This window comes from Psammomys obesus, unplaced genomic scaffold (genome assembly GCF_907164565.1).
Source record: "Psammomys obesus unplaced genomic scaffold, mPsaObe1.curated_primary_1811, whole genome shotgun sequence".
In the NCBI taxonomy this organism is placed as follows: domain Eukaryota; kingdom Metazoa; phylum Chordata; class Mammalia; order Rodentia; family Muridae; genus Psammomys; species Psammomys obesus.
Genome location: NW_026585644.1, coordinates 47,250,137 through 47,266,787, shown reverse-complemented (window position 1 = coordinate 47,266,787; position 16,651 = coordinate 47,250,137). Strand labels below are relative to the sequence as shown.

Here is a 16,651-nt window from a genome sequence, read left to right as displayed (position 1 = left end):
GGGGGGGGCTTTGGGGTTCAAGAAAGAATCATAGCCATCAGACAGGAGGAAAGAGGACACCCCGATGGGTTAGCATGGAGAAAGAACCACATGGGCCAAGAGGAAGGACTCCAATAATGGCCTGAAAAGGTGCAGATGGAGAAAAAAAGCTAGTACCATGAGATGATATATGGAAGGTAGGCCAGAGAAGGAGGATTAAGGCCGATGGCATTGGACGGGGGCTGGAGGATGGATGGTAAGGACAGTGAGTCAGCATAAGTGAACTATCTGCCCCACCCGAGGTAAATAAGGCAATTATAAATCTAACAGGTATCTGTGTCTTATTATTTGTGATAGTGGGTTAAATAATACCACCGCAATAATCTTAGGACTAATAATAAACATTTTATAGCCCCAAAACAAAAAGCTCCCCCCACCCCCCGTTAGTTTGATATTTGCTGTTCTTGTTTTCAGAAAGGATCATGCTAGGTGGCCAAGATGATTGAGCTTACAGCAATCTTCCTGCTCCAACTTCCCAAATCCTGGGATTATAGGCAGGAGCCACCATATGTGACTTTCCTTTTTTCTTAGCCTGTGTCTATTACAAGCAACACACAGTTTAATTCAATGAACTTTAGAAGAAGTAAACACACATACTTAACTCTGTGCATTGATAATAAGAGTTTCTAAGTTAAAATCAAACTATAAAGATACCCAATTTTGTCTATCTGAAGGACTTGAATGCAGTTCAAGGATGCAGCATCTATAATAGCGAGAGGCCTACCACATATAAAAGGTGTCTCTTGAGCTCTTCCTGTGTTAGAAGATACCCACCTAAATACCCAATGATACATGACAAAGGTTTCCTAGTGCTTTTGCTTTTCAGCGGGCTCCCAGAAAGTTCGGCATGCCTGTCTGCATCTGAGGAGAGAAAGAAACATGGAGACAACAGTGAGGCTGTTTCTTGTATCTTTAACACACACCACAGAAATAAAAGGTGCAGGCAGAAAAAAATGCAGAATGCCCACCACATTCCACTCCTTCCTCTGGGTTGGAGAAAACTATTTTGAGCTTCAGATCCCTGTACTGAATGAGGGCCTCGCACCAACACTCACACTAAAGCCATGTGAGTGGAGGTTTCACACACACACCACGTGTGTTCACCTGAAAAGTGAGGGCAACAGGCTTCCTTTCTAGGTGTGACCTTTGTACGTTATGAGAGAAAAACACTCAGGGTGGGACCAATCCTAATGTACGGCTAATATGGCTTGAAAAACAAAAACAAAACCCACAACAGTTGCCAAGGCAACACCTTCAGCCGTCCTCAGCTGAGCTGGAGTGAGTTGCACTGAGAAGCCCTGACCTATCTTAACAAAACTCAGTTCCATTAGATGGTAGCCTGGCAAAGCCACTTGGTTCTGTCACGGTCCTCTTTTCCTTATCTCCTACAATGAGACATGGGCTGAGGCTTTAAAGGTCCCTATGCACTGTGAGGGTGGACACTGACCACTAAGTTTTCATCCCTTCATACCCTATCATAGAATATTTCAGAAAAAGAAATAAAACGTACAGCATAAACACCACACTTTAAAGGCACTGTCATCATGATAGAGGCAGTGTAACGGCACCGCACCAAAGAGCTGAGGTCAAAATAGTTTGAAGGGAAAAAAAAAAGCATATGGAAAGTTTTTGAAGTCAGACATTGTCATAAACCTCGCCAGTTGCTTCAGCTGATGTAGAGCTATTATGTTTATGCTCTGCCCCATCTCCAAATGTGTGACAAATGTATCCTTAGGGTTTTTCTGATCCTAGCAGGGATCTTTTCTTTTTACAAGTGAGACTACTCCTAGGCACACAATATGGAATTTGAACATCCACAGGTGTTCTTTGCATTTAGTGGCCAAAACATACAATTCAGTTTGGAACCTCAAATTACTTAGAGATTGACTTTGTCATGAGCACTAGTACTTTTTCATCAAAGAAATGTTTTTTTTTTATTTTTTTAACTATTAGACAGATGGTGGGAATAGCGTTTAAAAAAAAAAAACAAAACAAAACATTAAAATAGACAAAGTAGATGCTGCAGAGAGCTTGGAAACGAGGAACCTGAGTCAGTGGCCCAGGCCGTTTCCCTATTATGCAACCACTGACAACTCTAAATGATCCCATTCTCCCCCTTCACTCCGCTAATCTCAGGAAGAGTTACTGAGTTGTGGAGCTTCTCACCTGTTTCTGAACAATAATGAAGACAGAGGCAGAATTAAGCACATATTTGACAAACATGTTTAGAAATACAATCTAAAGAAAGATCAGAAGTGGCCCAAACACTGGTCAAGCCACCAAGCATCAACACCAAACTTCCTTCTCCCTATGCCTACTTTGCCTAAGATTCGTCATGTTTGGAAAAGGGACAAGATGAAACACTGTTGTTTTTGCTTTCTTCTCCATAAATTCAAGTACCTTGAGTGAATTATCTTGGTAAATTCCTCAGCATTTTGGACAAAGGCACTGTTCACAGTCCTAGTAACAAGATAAACTTTGCCGTTTAGCCTGCAAGAACTCCAGGAAAGCTGTCAAAGTGGCTACAACCAATGGTCACCAGGATGTTACATCACTTTGACAAGAGCCAGCATCCCTCAAAGATGGTCATTAGCACAGTACCAATCGGGTTTCACTTGGGACTACAGCAAATTTCCTCTGATTTCTCAGACTACCAACTATGTGGTATTCCCGGGGAAATTTTACAACTATCCCCTGGAGATCCAAAGTCTCTGGCAGGACCTATATTTCACCAGTAAGTCTATTTTAACGGAAGTAGTTGGTGTGGAGAGCTATCTGTCAATATATAAAGAAATTAGGATGATACGTGCTAAGTTGGCCTGGCCTGGCTTTAACGTAAGAAAAATGGAAGCCATTCAGTAGGGAGAACACATTCTCTTCACAGGAACATCTAGGGATCCTCTGACCCACACTGCTGCAATCCTGGTTTACAGGTGACACCAAGCTTTGTGCCGCTTGCTAGTCCTCGCTCCCCCACATGACTCACCTCTAGCTCAACAGAGGGGGCAGTTATACATGTGTGGATGAGAGAGGCAAATGAGGGCTGCTACAGAAGCCACAGGGGACAAAAACTGCCCAGGGAGGACAGCAGCGTGTCAAGTCACTGGCTGGGCATGAGGCTCATTTACAGCAGGGCGTATAGTCCTTTGAGGCAAACACAGAATACTGACACTTTGATACCAATCTCTGACCTTTTCTCTAATGTTCTGGAAATACCTACTGGGGGTAGAGAGAGATTATAATAAAAGAGAAAAGCTGCAAAATATACACGATTAATTAAAATGCACAAACAAGGGCTGGGAAGGTGGCTCACTGGGTAAAAGTGCTTGGCCCACAAGTTTGACAACCTGAAATTTAGATTCTGTAATCCAAGTGTGCCCCTCGGGGGAGATGGGAGATAAAGGAAGAGGAATGTCCAGAAGCTCATGGGCTCCCTAGCCTGGTTTATGAAATGCTGTCTCCGAGGAGATAAGGAAGGGCTGGCAGCTGTCCTTTGACCTCCACAGATATGAGCTGGCACGTGCAAGTCAGCACCTCACTCTCCACACGAGCAACCACACACACACACAGTAAAATTCTCAAAAAAAAAAAAAAAAAAAAACTGACATGGGCTTTCGAGATCTCTGACAAACAGAATCATTAATAGGACCAAAACATAGGATTCAGGTGCTGGAAAACAGTTCTTAATAGAAACCTTTAGCCTGGTGTGGTGGCGTAAGCCTTTAATTCAAGTCCTTGGGAGGCAGAGGTGGGCAGATCTTTGTGAGTTCAAGGTCAGCGTGGTCTACATAGGCCCTGTCTCAAAAAGAAAAAAAAAAGTTTAGAAAATAGAACAGAGGCAAAGTCAAAGACAAAATGGGAGGGAGATATTGGCATCACAGCGGAAAGAAAATACAAACCACCTTTAAATCTTTGCAAGGATTTCTGTGTTACTAGCAATACCAAATGGAAGCTAGCTATGCCCCATCCATCAACTGGTTAAGGGTGTCAAAGATGGGTAACGCCTCTGCCAAGATTCTTGAGAGTTGAATTAGATAGTAGCTGTGAGTATAAACTGGGTTTTCAGAGGACACCTGGGCAGGGGCTATTAAAATTTAAAATGCATGTTGACAATTGTTGCCTCTGAAGACCCTCTATCAGGAAGAAAAAAGGTTTTGAGATTTGAAACCACTGCGTAACTTAAAAGAAAAAAAATGTAAGGGGCAGAGCAGTTACAAGTGCACAAGTTACAGGTCTTCTGGCACAGCAGTTCTAAGCACTTGTTACTCTAGCAGAAGACCCAGGTCCAGTTCCCAGCACCCACACTGTTGCTCACAACCACCTGTAACTCTAGGCCCAAGGTATCTGATCCCCTCTTTTGACTTCCATGTGGTACACATACATACATGTAGGAAAAATACTCAAACACATAAAATAATAAATTAAAAAAAATACATTTAAGTAACCATCGAAGAACAAATTCCTATTAAAGACAAACACTGTCAAAACCGGCAGAGAAGTGGGCCTAGATGGTTCTCTCCTGCCGCTTTACCACTCTCCGCTTCAGGAAAGTGTGTGCGACTTGTAACAGTAACTCTTGTTGAGAAATCTAGAAAACAAGCCTGGCATGGTGGTGCACACCTTTGATCCCAGCACTTGGGAGGCAGAGGCAGGCAGATCTCTGTGAGTTCAAGGCCGGCTAAACTGGCCAGGACAGCCAAGACTATACACAGAAAAACCCTGTCTCAATTAAAAAGAAAGAAATCTAAAAAACATGTGACAAATATCTCAAGAAATGGGGTCTTGGACACTTGCAAAGATGAATTCACATCTTCAAAGAGCAAAAATCTCTTCTAGAGACACAAAGTAACTTCACGATGGGATTATAGCTGGCCTGTGAACTCAGGACTACTCAGTCACCTCTGTAAACTGACCAGGTGGCAGGCAAATACTGGCCTGCCCTGCTGCTAGGGAGTGTAGCTGTCTCTGAAATGCTCTGTGCCCCTTAAGTTAGCTTCAGTGTGAGCATTCTGAATGTTAACTATCCGTGCTCGGGTTTTAAAAGTTTTGTTGTGTACGTATCACCTATGTATCCTATATGCTTGTGTTTGAGATAGGGTCTGGTATTAAACTCACTATGTAGCCCAGGCTGGCCTCAAAGGAGTGGCAATCCTTCTGCCTCTGCTTCCTGAGTGCTGACATTACAGGCACCTGCTGGAGGTCTGTCTATTTATCCATCTATCTATCTAGTAAGAAATACATTCTTATAAAAGATGAACAATGGAAAAAAAAAATCTCATCCCATTTTTCATAGCCTCCTACTTCCCTTCCCAGAGCTACAATTACTTCTTGCAAAATGCCCCATTTACAATATTGCAAGCCTAGTACGTGTTCTCTAATGAGCATGAAAGGCTGATGAGTACTTCCATAGCCAATCAGAAATGTGCTCTTAAAACGGGTTACCTACCGAGTCAAGTTCTTAGGCGCTGGGTCATGCTCTCCTGGGGCCTGCAAGCTCAGGGTCTTCCCTCTTCCGTTCCCTAGCGCCCTGTAATTGCTACAACACTGGCTGCGCAGAGAATACTACCTCCCTTTATGAACTGGTTATTCCAAATGTATCCACCAGACCTCCACTCTTCAATATCTTTAGAATTACAAGCTTCCGCCTTCTCTGAAAGTACATCAGTACTATATCTGTAACCCTTGTGCCTAATAGAGAGGGGGCAGTCAACAATGCCTTTGAGAAACCAAGATAAGCTTATGGAGAAACACACACTTGCACACACACACACACACACACACACACACACACACACAGGCCCACGCGCACACAAAGGGCTATTCATTTGCAGTGGATCAGAGACTCAGTTGCCTATGATGTTAGGTTACTCACAGTTAATCGCACCACAGAGCTGAGATAAAAGCATCTCCTGAAGAGGTTGTAACAAAGAACAAATATAAGTGAAAGGGTGATGTAAAACTCAGAGGCCAGGAAAAGTTCAGTAAGTACATAGTGAGCAACACTGAAATTTTAGGTCATAAGGTAAAATTGTTCTGAAAGTCTGGTTCTCTATGTACTTTGATAAAGATAAACACAAAGTAGAAGAAAATAATAAGGTTTTTTTTGGAATTTCATCACAACAAACAAACTGTTCTTTCATTATTATTTTCCATGTACTTGAGCAAATAGGATATAGACAATTTAACCCTAAATCTATTTTTAGTAGCATGGGCCTTCAACTGACAAAAGATTAGAATGGAGTGACACAAAAACACTTCACTCAAGAGTAATCAGAACAAAGACGATGTGCAAATAAATTGAAAATCAACAAAGAGCCAAAGGCAAAAGCAGCCCTCGCAGCCACCAGTACATTTGGTGATGGCTTCTCTTCCATTCACTGGAAACAAACATGACACCAGTCACCAGCAAATCATTATTTTCCATCTCAAATGTTTAAATTATTCCCACCCACCCACCCCAAGAAATTACATAGAAATATATGTGTTTTAAAACAACTAAACAGTTTGGGTAGATGTTATTTATTTTCTAGTCCCTTAAAATGGGTGGAAAAAAAAAAAAAAAAAACAGCAAATCCCTAAACTCAGAAATGCCAGGACAGAAGCTAAGCTAAGCCTAAACTTTCAAAAACAGTATCATAACACAGCCGACTCCCTCCGTGGTGGACACTGATTTTCACTCTTCTTACGGGCTTTTTGCCTTTAAGCTTAAAAACCTTTCAACTTGCAATTTTCTCTGAAAATTATCTTTAGAAATCAGTTCTTTTCCAGTCATCATTTCTTTTATGAACATCCTCTTCAAATCAAAGTGGACACCTCATAAAATACGCTTTTTATGTTTTTGGTTTTCTGAGACAAGGTCTCATGTCATCCAGGCTGATCTTGAATCCCCTGTGCAGCTGAGGATGACTTTTAACTCCTGATTCTCCTATCCCTGCCTCCCCAGGATTGCAGGCAACACACATGCCACCACACCCTGAGTCATAATCAATTGTTTTAAATATTTGTTTATTATTTATACAGTGTTCTGCCTACATGTGTGCCTGCACGCCAGAAGAAGGCACAAGATCTCACTATAGATGGTTATGAGCCACCATCTGCTTGCTGGGAATTGAACTCAGGACCTTTGGAAGAGCAGCCAGTGCTCTTAACCTCTGAGCCATCCCTCCAGCCCCATGATCAATGTTTTATTTCAAAAAAAAGCACCTGACCCGAACAGTTCTAGGACAGCCAAGACTACACAGAGAAACCCTGTCTCAAGAAACAAAAACAAACAAAAAAAGCACCTGAATATCTTTAAGATTTCCTATTTGTGAAGCAAGAGCCATTTTTTTTTTTTTTCCCAATCCTTTAGGGACTAACTATATGGCTCTACCATCAAGTATGGCTTCACATCTAACACAAGCCTCATGTACTTTTTCAGGTATGTGTCAATAGAAAAAGAGCCCACAGGTCAATGGCACAGATAACCTTTGTTCCAGCAACAGCAACAAAAGAAGCATAAGCAAGACCGACTGTGTTGGAAACAAGAGTGGTGAGTCGCAGAGACAATAAGTGATAGTGTATGATTATGAAATGGAAACCAAATCAGACAAAGACACTGTTCAACCACGACAGGTGCCAACGTGTAAAAACTGAATGCAGACGCTCAGGGAGTTTCCTTAGAAAGGATTCTTAAACGTAATTACAATTTATTAGACTGTCTAACAAATATGGGATTAGTTATGAAGCACTGTGCTTTCTGCAGCCTGTATGATGACTGTAAAAGGTTCCTGGGAAGATGAGAGAGGCTTGCTAAGACATACAATTCCTAACTAGTGTAAATTAGTAAATTTTATTAAAACCTAATGAACACTTAAGACTGGTTTGCTGTCTTGTTAGGAAGTTTTATCATCCTTTGGGTTTACACTGCCACAGAAGCAAATGGGCAGAAGTGCTTCGGTTAAGGTCCCTCTGGGCAATTGTGTCACAAAAGCCCACTGGGTGAGGTCACCTCCCCCACCTTCTAGCTAGTTCTACTCTGAAATTTTACAGGGATTTCAATGTTGTTTCTCAGGATGGCATGATATAAATGGCAGCAGACAAGAACAATGTTTAAAAAAAAAACAAAGGCTGTACATAAGAACTTATGTTTATTGCAAACAAACAAACAAAAAGAGAGAGCGAGGGAAAGAGAGGATGGTGAGGAGCGGAACATATAAGGTTAAGAATTGAAAAGCGTCTTACATTCTGCCCTAATGGCAGCATAATTAATAGCAACAAATGGCCGTCTTGCTGCCTGCCGCAGCCGCAGGGTGTTTTTGCAGACCTGACGAGCAATTTTTGTGAAATATGTAGTATGAAGGAAGAAAGCTTGGCGAGTCTTCACTGCAGACTTTGGGCTTCCAGTGTTCCGGACCGGCATGCCCTGCATGGCCTGTCGGGACAGGTGGCTTCTCACGCGTGGGTCCTGCAATTTCGGAAAACAACAGAATTCACAGAGGAGAACTGGCCAAAGCGCACGGCCGCTCGGAAGCATCTGTAACTCAGGGACCTGCCCCCTGAAGGAAAGGCAGTGCACGCTTTTGGTAAGAAGGTTGGAATGCTGCAGGGCAGGGATGGAATTCAACCCAGATCATATGCACCATCGGTAGGAAGCTGTCAGAGCGGCCCTGCCGGTGGTTAATTTATTGTGAGGAGTATTGAGATACCATCAGCTCTGACAGAAACTTGTGTCCCTTTGGTAGACGCTGGACCTTGACATACTCAGTCTATGCAGATTTTCCAAGGTCATCATTCAACTACTGTTCACTGGGCCCTTCTTGTCCCTCCACAATAGCCAAGGAGAGAAAATGTTTAATTCGTGTTTGTTATTTTCTGTAATAAAATAGTGTCTAAAGGTTACAAATTGTTTTTAAAAACAAGACTATTTGTAAGCTCTCTACTCAGGGAAATACCTCCCACACACATTATTCTTTTTTCTGAATAATCTCAAAAGACCAATATTTTGAGTATCTGAAAACTCTGCCTTGTCCCAGCTTCCATGTCCACACCCACTATGAGTACACAGCGCTATGTTTAATGGTAAAACCCAGCTTTGTTCATTTGTAAGTTGTAGTGTGTGGTGTTCCTGTTTCCAAGGAAGAAGCTGTAACTGAGAAAGGAGGTAGTGTCAGCCTGCAGCTCTGCTCTCATACCTCTGCAGTGGGGCTGGGAGACTTCTCCTCATCTGACTGGGTGGGCATTTTCAGACCTCCGTATTTCTTCCAGTACAGCCAGCAGGTCGCACACAGTCTGCACTGCATATTAGGTGGGCCCCAGGAATACCACTGGTGAGACTGTGTGGCTAAGGACAGAGGGAGAGGGATGCTGTGAAATCCATGATCTCAAATATAACCACCCCTCAGAGACAGCCCGAGGCCACAGCTGGTATACTGTTATCTTCTCTCCCAAGGTTGCAGGCCACCCAGGAAAGTACAGCACATACATGCATTTTTCAGTACTCTGAATACATTGTCTCTGCAACACATCAAGTGTTTGTCATGTCTATTAACAGAAGCCGCTGGAGGACAAATCTTGATTTATGCCTCTGGCTGCTGAGATTTTGTTGTTAATTAAAAGTGATTTCATTATGTACATGTTTAGAACTAAGTCTTCCGAAGGATAGTATTATTATTAAGTGCTGGGAACAAGCAAAAGAAACTTGTTCTAAGCACTACGATTTCATTTTCATTTCCATTTCCATTTCATCATAGGGAGAAACTAAGTTCAAGGGCCCAGGCCCTAGGGGAACTGGGGACTTCCCAATAGCTGAACAGCTTCTGCTGTAAGGAGACAGTTGTCTGGGTCCAGCCTTCTCAGGGACAACTTGTAAGGAGACAGTTGCCCGAGTCCAGCCATTTCAAGCACAACTTCTCCATCTTGCTGGCAGGGTCAAACAAAGTTCATGTTCCCAGGCCCAGGAACCTACTCCTATCCTGATTGATGGAAACGCCCTTGCTCAACCCCTTACATCAAAATATGATTGGACAATGCTACAGCCCACCCAGCACTCCCCCTTGCTTTATGGTTTCATCCTTTAAATATGCTGTACAACATGGCTTCAGGGTGGCAGCTCAGCTCCTGAGTCTGTTCTGCGGCCCTGATCGATCAGTGGTGGCTTGATTACAATAAATTTTTGTCATCTGTACTGACCCGGCACTTAGCTTATGTTGGATTTAAGTGGACCCCACAACATTAAGTTGCTTGGCAGGGTTTTAAACCTGAACTGAACGGTTCAAGAGCTCTTACAAGGATTGCTAAGGTACTCAAGAGGTGACTCGCTGATAAGACAGGAGCCAAATAAAACCAGAAATCTGTCTGTTGTTCCTTTACTCAGCAAACAAAACTTTACTTTAGAATTTCTTCTAAACTCAGGTTTAGAATTTCTTCTAAACTCTGAAGACTGTAAATCCCTATCACGAACACGAGTAGCTAATATGGCATCATGCTCAGTAAGGCCTAATCCCAGCTGATTTATGGCTTCACAGCCTGTGTCAGGTTCCACAGCGTTCACTGCTGTCCTACAACAAAAAGCTTCCTGAGGCTGAGTCAAAGAGAGTTGGAAACAGTGGCAGCGAACAGTTAAAAACGCAGGCAGAGGCTATTACAGGAAGTCCATGAGCAGTCCTCCCTTGCCTGTAGGCTACTACCACCTGGGCAAACCAGGCACGGGGAGCTGCCTGACAACCTCACAAGCCAGCATGCAAAGGGTGAAATCAGAGATGGAGGACAGCTTGGTGCTAGAAGCTGGCGTGGGCATGGAAAGACCCAAGGTCCACTCTTCCACATTCATCAAGTACCACCCTTGGAAGACTCCTTTCAAAGAGAGGCCCGACCTCTCCTCTTTTAACTTAAACAATAAAGCTGACCTTTTAAGACAGATTTTGTTAAAATGTTTTAATTGCTTGCATGTGTGTATGAATGCAAGTGCCTCAGAAGGCCAAAGGTGTTGGATCTCCTGAAGCTAAAGTTATAGTTGGCTGTGAGCCAGCTAATGTGAGTATCAGGAACCAAACTCGGGTCCTCTGCAATGCCAGTGTGAGCTCTTTCACAGGACTTTGGCCTGCATGGCCTGGCAGGCCTGTCCTTCTCCCTCATTCCCTCTGCCTTGCTAAAACCCAGTAGATCACAAGCTAGCCACCAAGGTCTAGTCCTTCATTTGGACACTTCCTCTTCCTGAGGCTGACTACAAAGTCCAGCTATCAAAGTATTGAAGTCCACCAATCAAAAGCCCTCCTTGATTCATGTAATTAATGTGCCCAATTAAAATTAAACACCTTATCCTAACACAGGGTTTCCCCCTGTGCCTTTATAAACTGCCTTTTTCCTGTGTGCCATGTCTTTTTCCTTTCTGTCCAGAGGCAGTCCTTTGTCCCCCTCCAGAACCAGTATCCCTCTCTCTGTTCCCTTCCCCTTCTCTCTTGTCCTCTATCTCCAGTGTTTGTCTCTTATTCCCTGCTCTCTGTCTGTCTGGGGCAAATAAATCTCCTTTGTGGGGAGAACTTGGTCTCAGGTCCTGGCGATACTTTTTTCTACGGTCTTTACCCCTGAGGCAGCTCTCTAGCCCACAAGTTGACTTTGTTTAAACACAAATAAGAACACCAAGGACTCATGCACACACATCCATCCACCCACATGATCCAAACTCGAGAGAGAAAGCAGAGGCAGGGGGATGGTGAGTTAGAAGCCAGCCTGGGTTTCTTGAGAAACCCGGACTCAAAAACCCAACCCCAAGCAACAACAGAATGAGGGCTTCTGCTGCTGTTTGAGATTTTTAAATAAACATATATGGTGGCAACTGCTGACCAGGTCATCTAAGCAGCCCATATAACAAAAGCACACAGTAGAGCCCTGCAAGCCGAGACGCACACAGCAAGGCTTGAGGCCAAAGGCAAATATCATAACATGGCATTTCCCCTCCGGGTGCCCTGGGGGCCTGAAGCCTATAAGCACTGGTTTATCCACACATCTGCCTCTCCTCCAGAAGTATCAGATACATTTAATTTGTCAGAGGACATTGAAGGACTCCAAAGGGGGATTTTGTATGTATCACAGTACTGTGGTTTGGAAAAAGCTAAAATAACTGCACACAGTTAAAAGACAAAACTGCCAGCAAACACAGAGCCCACAGAGGAAACGCACACCCGCCTTGGTGCAAGAGTACTCAGCGAATGCCCCCTTGCGCCTAGCTGGAGGCTGGGGCGGCACCCACTCACTCTAAGGAGACACTGCCCAGCCTCTGAGCTGTAGTGGTATGCTTCTATGCTTCTCACCAACCAGCCCCACAGTGCAGGACAGCATACCTCAGGCGCTGCTCCGCCTGAGCAAACTTACCATAGCAGCTCTCACAGGCTCGTCCAAGGAGGGCGCTCTGGGGCTGGAACTGGGTCCCCACAGCTCCATTCACAGTGCCAGACTTGCCATTGCTGCTGGATATTTGGTTGGGATTTGGTTTGCTGCTTTCAATGAAATGTAAAGTGAAATGATAAAAAAATAATAATAATTTTTAGGACAAGGCAAAAAGCTGGCACCTCCTTACTAATTTACCTTCCCTAAAACATGAACAATTAATATATTTAGTGAAGAAGAAACAGAGTGGCAAAAGAAGGGTGCTAAGATGATCCCAAGTATGGGGCCAGTAGAAGAGAGCAAATGAGAATGAAGTATAATGACAGGTATGTACAAAGATGCTGTGATGAACCCAGGACTTTGTATACAATAACAACAAACCTTAAGGAAACACACACCCACACACAAAAGACAGAAATACATTGGCACACATGATTCCAGGAACTTAAACAAGTGGGTATATCCAGTAGAATGATGAGAAGAAATAAATAAAATGAAATAAAACCAAGGCACTCATTTTTACAAAGTAAAGTTATAAAACTGCCAGTGTCTTGTGCCAGGCACTCTAAGGCAGATGTGTGTCTCCTGTGTTCACAGCACTGCGATTTCTTCAGAGCACACTATTCTTTTTAAAGATAGACGTCACTAGACTTTATCCTTATCATCATATATTTTCCTGAGAAAATAATGTCTTTGATTGAATACTAAGCTAAAGGCAGTGCTGTGTGACTGGGAAAGCCCTGGCACTGCTCCTGGGTGGCGGTGACGCTGTGGCCTCTGCATTGCTCCAGGGGGATGGGCTGAAGCCAAGATGCAGCTGGGCTCTGCAGAGCCACCCTCCACACCCACAGGGGAGGGCCTCTAACCTAGGCTCACCATAAAAATTCACATTATGTCAGAAGTTTTTGAGGCAGATTAGCATTTAAGATGAGAAAACCTTTGAGTTTGTGTTTTAGATTTTTTTTCCTTCTGTTTAAGAAAACACTTTTAGGAGAAAAAAGAAGACATAGGTCAGAAGGCTAAATGCAAATTTATCATAAACACTGATAAGACTAAATGCAAACCTGTCAGTCAGCACAGCCATAGTTCTTTGAGACATATAGCCAGGCGTATCATGGCAATTGCTGTGTAAACACAGCTCACAGAAAGCTAACTCCCCGCTTAGAGCCCCAGGACACTGCACAACTGCATGCACAGCACACATCACTTAGAAAATACAGGCTCCCTAAGTAGACACAGAGATCTGTCCCAGAAGAGCCTCCTTCTAGGGGACTTTTCATCTGTTACATAATGAGACATCGCCTCATAGATAGATGATAGATAGATAGATAGATAGATAGATAGATAGATAGATAGATAGATAGATAGATGATCCGTGTTTTGTTTGTTTTGCTTTTTAGAACAAAAAAAAAAAAAAAAAAAAGAAAGAAAGAAAAGAAGGGGGCCACACATGGTGGCGCACGCCTTAAATCCCAGCACTCCCCTGGAGGCAGAGGCAGGCAGATCTCTGTGAGATCCAGGATAGCCAGGGCTATGTAGGGCGAGGGTGTGTCTCAAAAAGAAAACTAAAGAAAAAAAGTGGTTCAGAGAAACTAAGGTTCCCAGAGTGAATCATTTCCAATCGAAAAGAAATCTGTAGCAGTTAAAATGATGTTCCCACCTATTGAAGTCAAGCCAAAAGCTTCCCAGAAATAGGGAAAGTAGGTATTTAAACTCAGTGCTAAATATTTGAGCCTAAGAAGAGCCAATGTGGGGTTGGAGCAATGGCTCAGTGGTTAAGCGCACTTGCTGTTCTAGCAGAGGACCTGGGTTTGATTCCCAGCACCCACACAGTAGCTCACAACCATTCCTAACTCCAATTCCAGGAGATCTGATGCCCTCTTCTGACCTCCCTGAGCAATAGGCATGCACATAGAAGTAAGCAAAACACATAAAATTTATATATACTCTAAAAGAAAAGAGCCAATGCCATGAACAGTTGTGGTGACTTGAAAGGAAGGACAGAGACAACAAATACATCTCTGGATGGGCCCAGAACCCTGCCTGACTGAATAAGCCACTGTTTAAAACCACAGTGACGACACACCTGAGAACCACTGAGGATATCCACCTAAAGATTCAATTGTGGGCCCCAAGAAATGCTTTTGGAGACCTTGCGTGGGAATGTCCTTCCTCTAATCAGCCCTGCCCTCATCTGTGCTCCACACTCCCACCATCTCTGGCCCTAGAGCATTACATACATGTCATTCTCCTCTCTGAACCCTCCTCAAATTACTATTTACACATAGTAAATAGTTATGAATGGTTGTGAGCCACTGTGTGGGTGCTGCAAATCAAACTCAGGTCCTCTGCAAGAACAGTGAGTGCTCTTAACCACTGAGCACTGGCCCTTCTTAGGCTCATATATTTATTTATCTTTTCCCATTTGATAGTGTCTCCCTCTGCTGTTAGCCTGACTCTGCCACTCCACTACATCACAGTGACTTCCATATTGCTGAGTTCCTGGTTACACCCCACCAGCATCTAATAATGCTCATCCCCTCCTTTTTAAAACACATCAGAGCCCTCTCAGCTCCCGTGGCTCCCTGGGTCATCTGTCTGCAGCTAACATACACAGTATGCTCTATAAACACTGAGTTCATTCAGGGTCTACTGCAAGGCGCCTTTCTGGTTGCTCTCCCTCACAGATCTAATCCATGATTTGAAGTGGAATTACTGTGTGCTGTGAGGTTCACAATTGTCTCTAGCCTAGACCTTTCCCCTGAGTATGTCCAGTATATACTGCACACAAGTCCACTATCCCTGTTTTGATAGAACAAACTAAAAATGTCCTAACCTAATATTATGCTACCATTTCTGGCAGGGTAATCCACCTAACTGTGGACTCAACCTTGACAATCAAAGTCAGTCACTGCCTAATGTAGCATCGTCCTCAGAGCTCTTTCTAAGTCAAGATGGTCTCTCTCTTCCTGAGCACCCATGACAAGTATCCCCATATATGCCCTACTCCTTCCTGGATCCATGGTCCAAATGCAACCATGGTCGCTGGAGAAATGGCTCAGCGGTTAAGAGCACTGTCTGCTCTTCCACAGGTTCAGAGTTCAACTCCCAGCAACCACATAGTGCCTCACAACCATCTATACTGGGGTCTGATGCCCTCCTCAGGCATGCAGGTGTACATGCAGATAGAGCACTCATAAAATAAATCAATAATAAAATCTTTAAAAAAAAATTGCAACCATGACAAGTCTTTAAAATTCTTCCATTCTTTGTCTTGGGCATCCCATACTGCAACTCCCCAGCCTCTGTGGCTGGCTGTCTACTCTTTTCACACCAGTCACACCATCTTTTCTGGGCTTGGCCCTGTCTCAACTCACGTGGTTCAGCACAACCGCCTGCAGCTGAGTGCCTCACACTTCCTCAGAAACTCCTCTGGGGGTACTGCACAGAACAAAATGCTCACCCCACCCCCACGAAAAAGCTATCTTCTTGGTCATTGTTCTCAGGAGAGCGGCATGTCTTCTTAACCTTCTACTCCCACTACAAACACTAGGCTTTGACTGTAGGAGACAGCCAGGCTCGAAGCATGACAGAAACGAAGAATTCTTAATCTATTAAAAAACAACAACACTCTATTTCAGTATTAACTTGGAAATTCACTGAGGGACTCAGATTTACATATGACTCTATAAGTCAGCTTATTTTTAAACAACGCCAAGGAGACACATTTTTTTCATGAGTATGATTAGAAATTGTTTGATCTCCAAGGATCACTTAAATAAAGATGTAGAAAACTTTGCTTGTAAAGGGCTCGGTAGTAAAGAAGTTTAGGTTTGTGGGTAACAGAGCCACAACCACTAAATTCCGCGCTTGCAGGATAAAAGCAGGCTTGGACAATATATAACAAATAGGCCCATGTTCCAATGAGACTTATTTACAGAAACAGTTGGCGAGTGAGATTTTATCCAGACTACTACTGTGTGAATCCATGCCACTGCGTGCTGCTGGATAAGATTGGTCACTGGGCCACTGGGTCGCAACAGCCAAACGTTCTCTCTGGAATATCAGCACTGTGGCACTGGGAAGGCTGTTTCCCCCCGAGAAGCTCAAGTCACAACCAGTGTTTTCCTTGTGGGATCACACATTCTGAATTCACAGAGTAAATATATAATTTTAAAAGGTCTCACAACAACACTGCAGAAGAAATAGAATTACGGGATATGTAAATTACAGTTTTTAAAAACTA

The 16,651-nt window shown here is 43.4% G+C and overlaps 1 protein-coding gene across 2 annotated transcripts in view; it reads right to left on the bottom strand.

Annotated features, from left to right (window-relative positions):
- Positions 1–8,151: 8,151 nt before the first annotated feature.
- The window catches only part of Mta3 (metastasis associated 1 family member 3), a 90,326-nt gene continuing 81,826 nt past the window's right edge, over positions 8,152–16,651 (bottom strand). Inside the window, exons 12-14 of one of the 2 annotated variants that reach the window (XM_055618997.1) lie at positions 12,391–12,515; positions 9,213–9,361; positions 8,152–8,485 (exon numbers count right to left, since the gene is read on the bottom strand). In XM_055618997.1, the coding sequence (XP_055474972.1) occupies positions 8,240–8,485; positions 9,213–9,361; positions 12,391–12,515 (520 nt within the window). In that variant the 3' untranslated portion in view covers positions 8,152–8,239. The remainder of the gene's footprint in view (positions 8,486–9,212; positions 9,362–12,390; positions 12,516–16,651) is intronic. The other variant, XM_055619004.1, reaches the window with a different exon arrangement.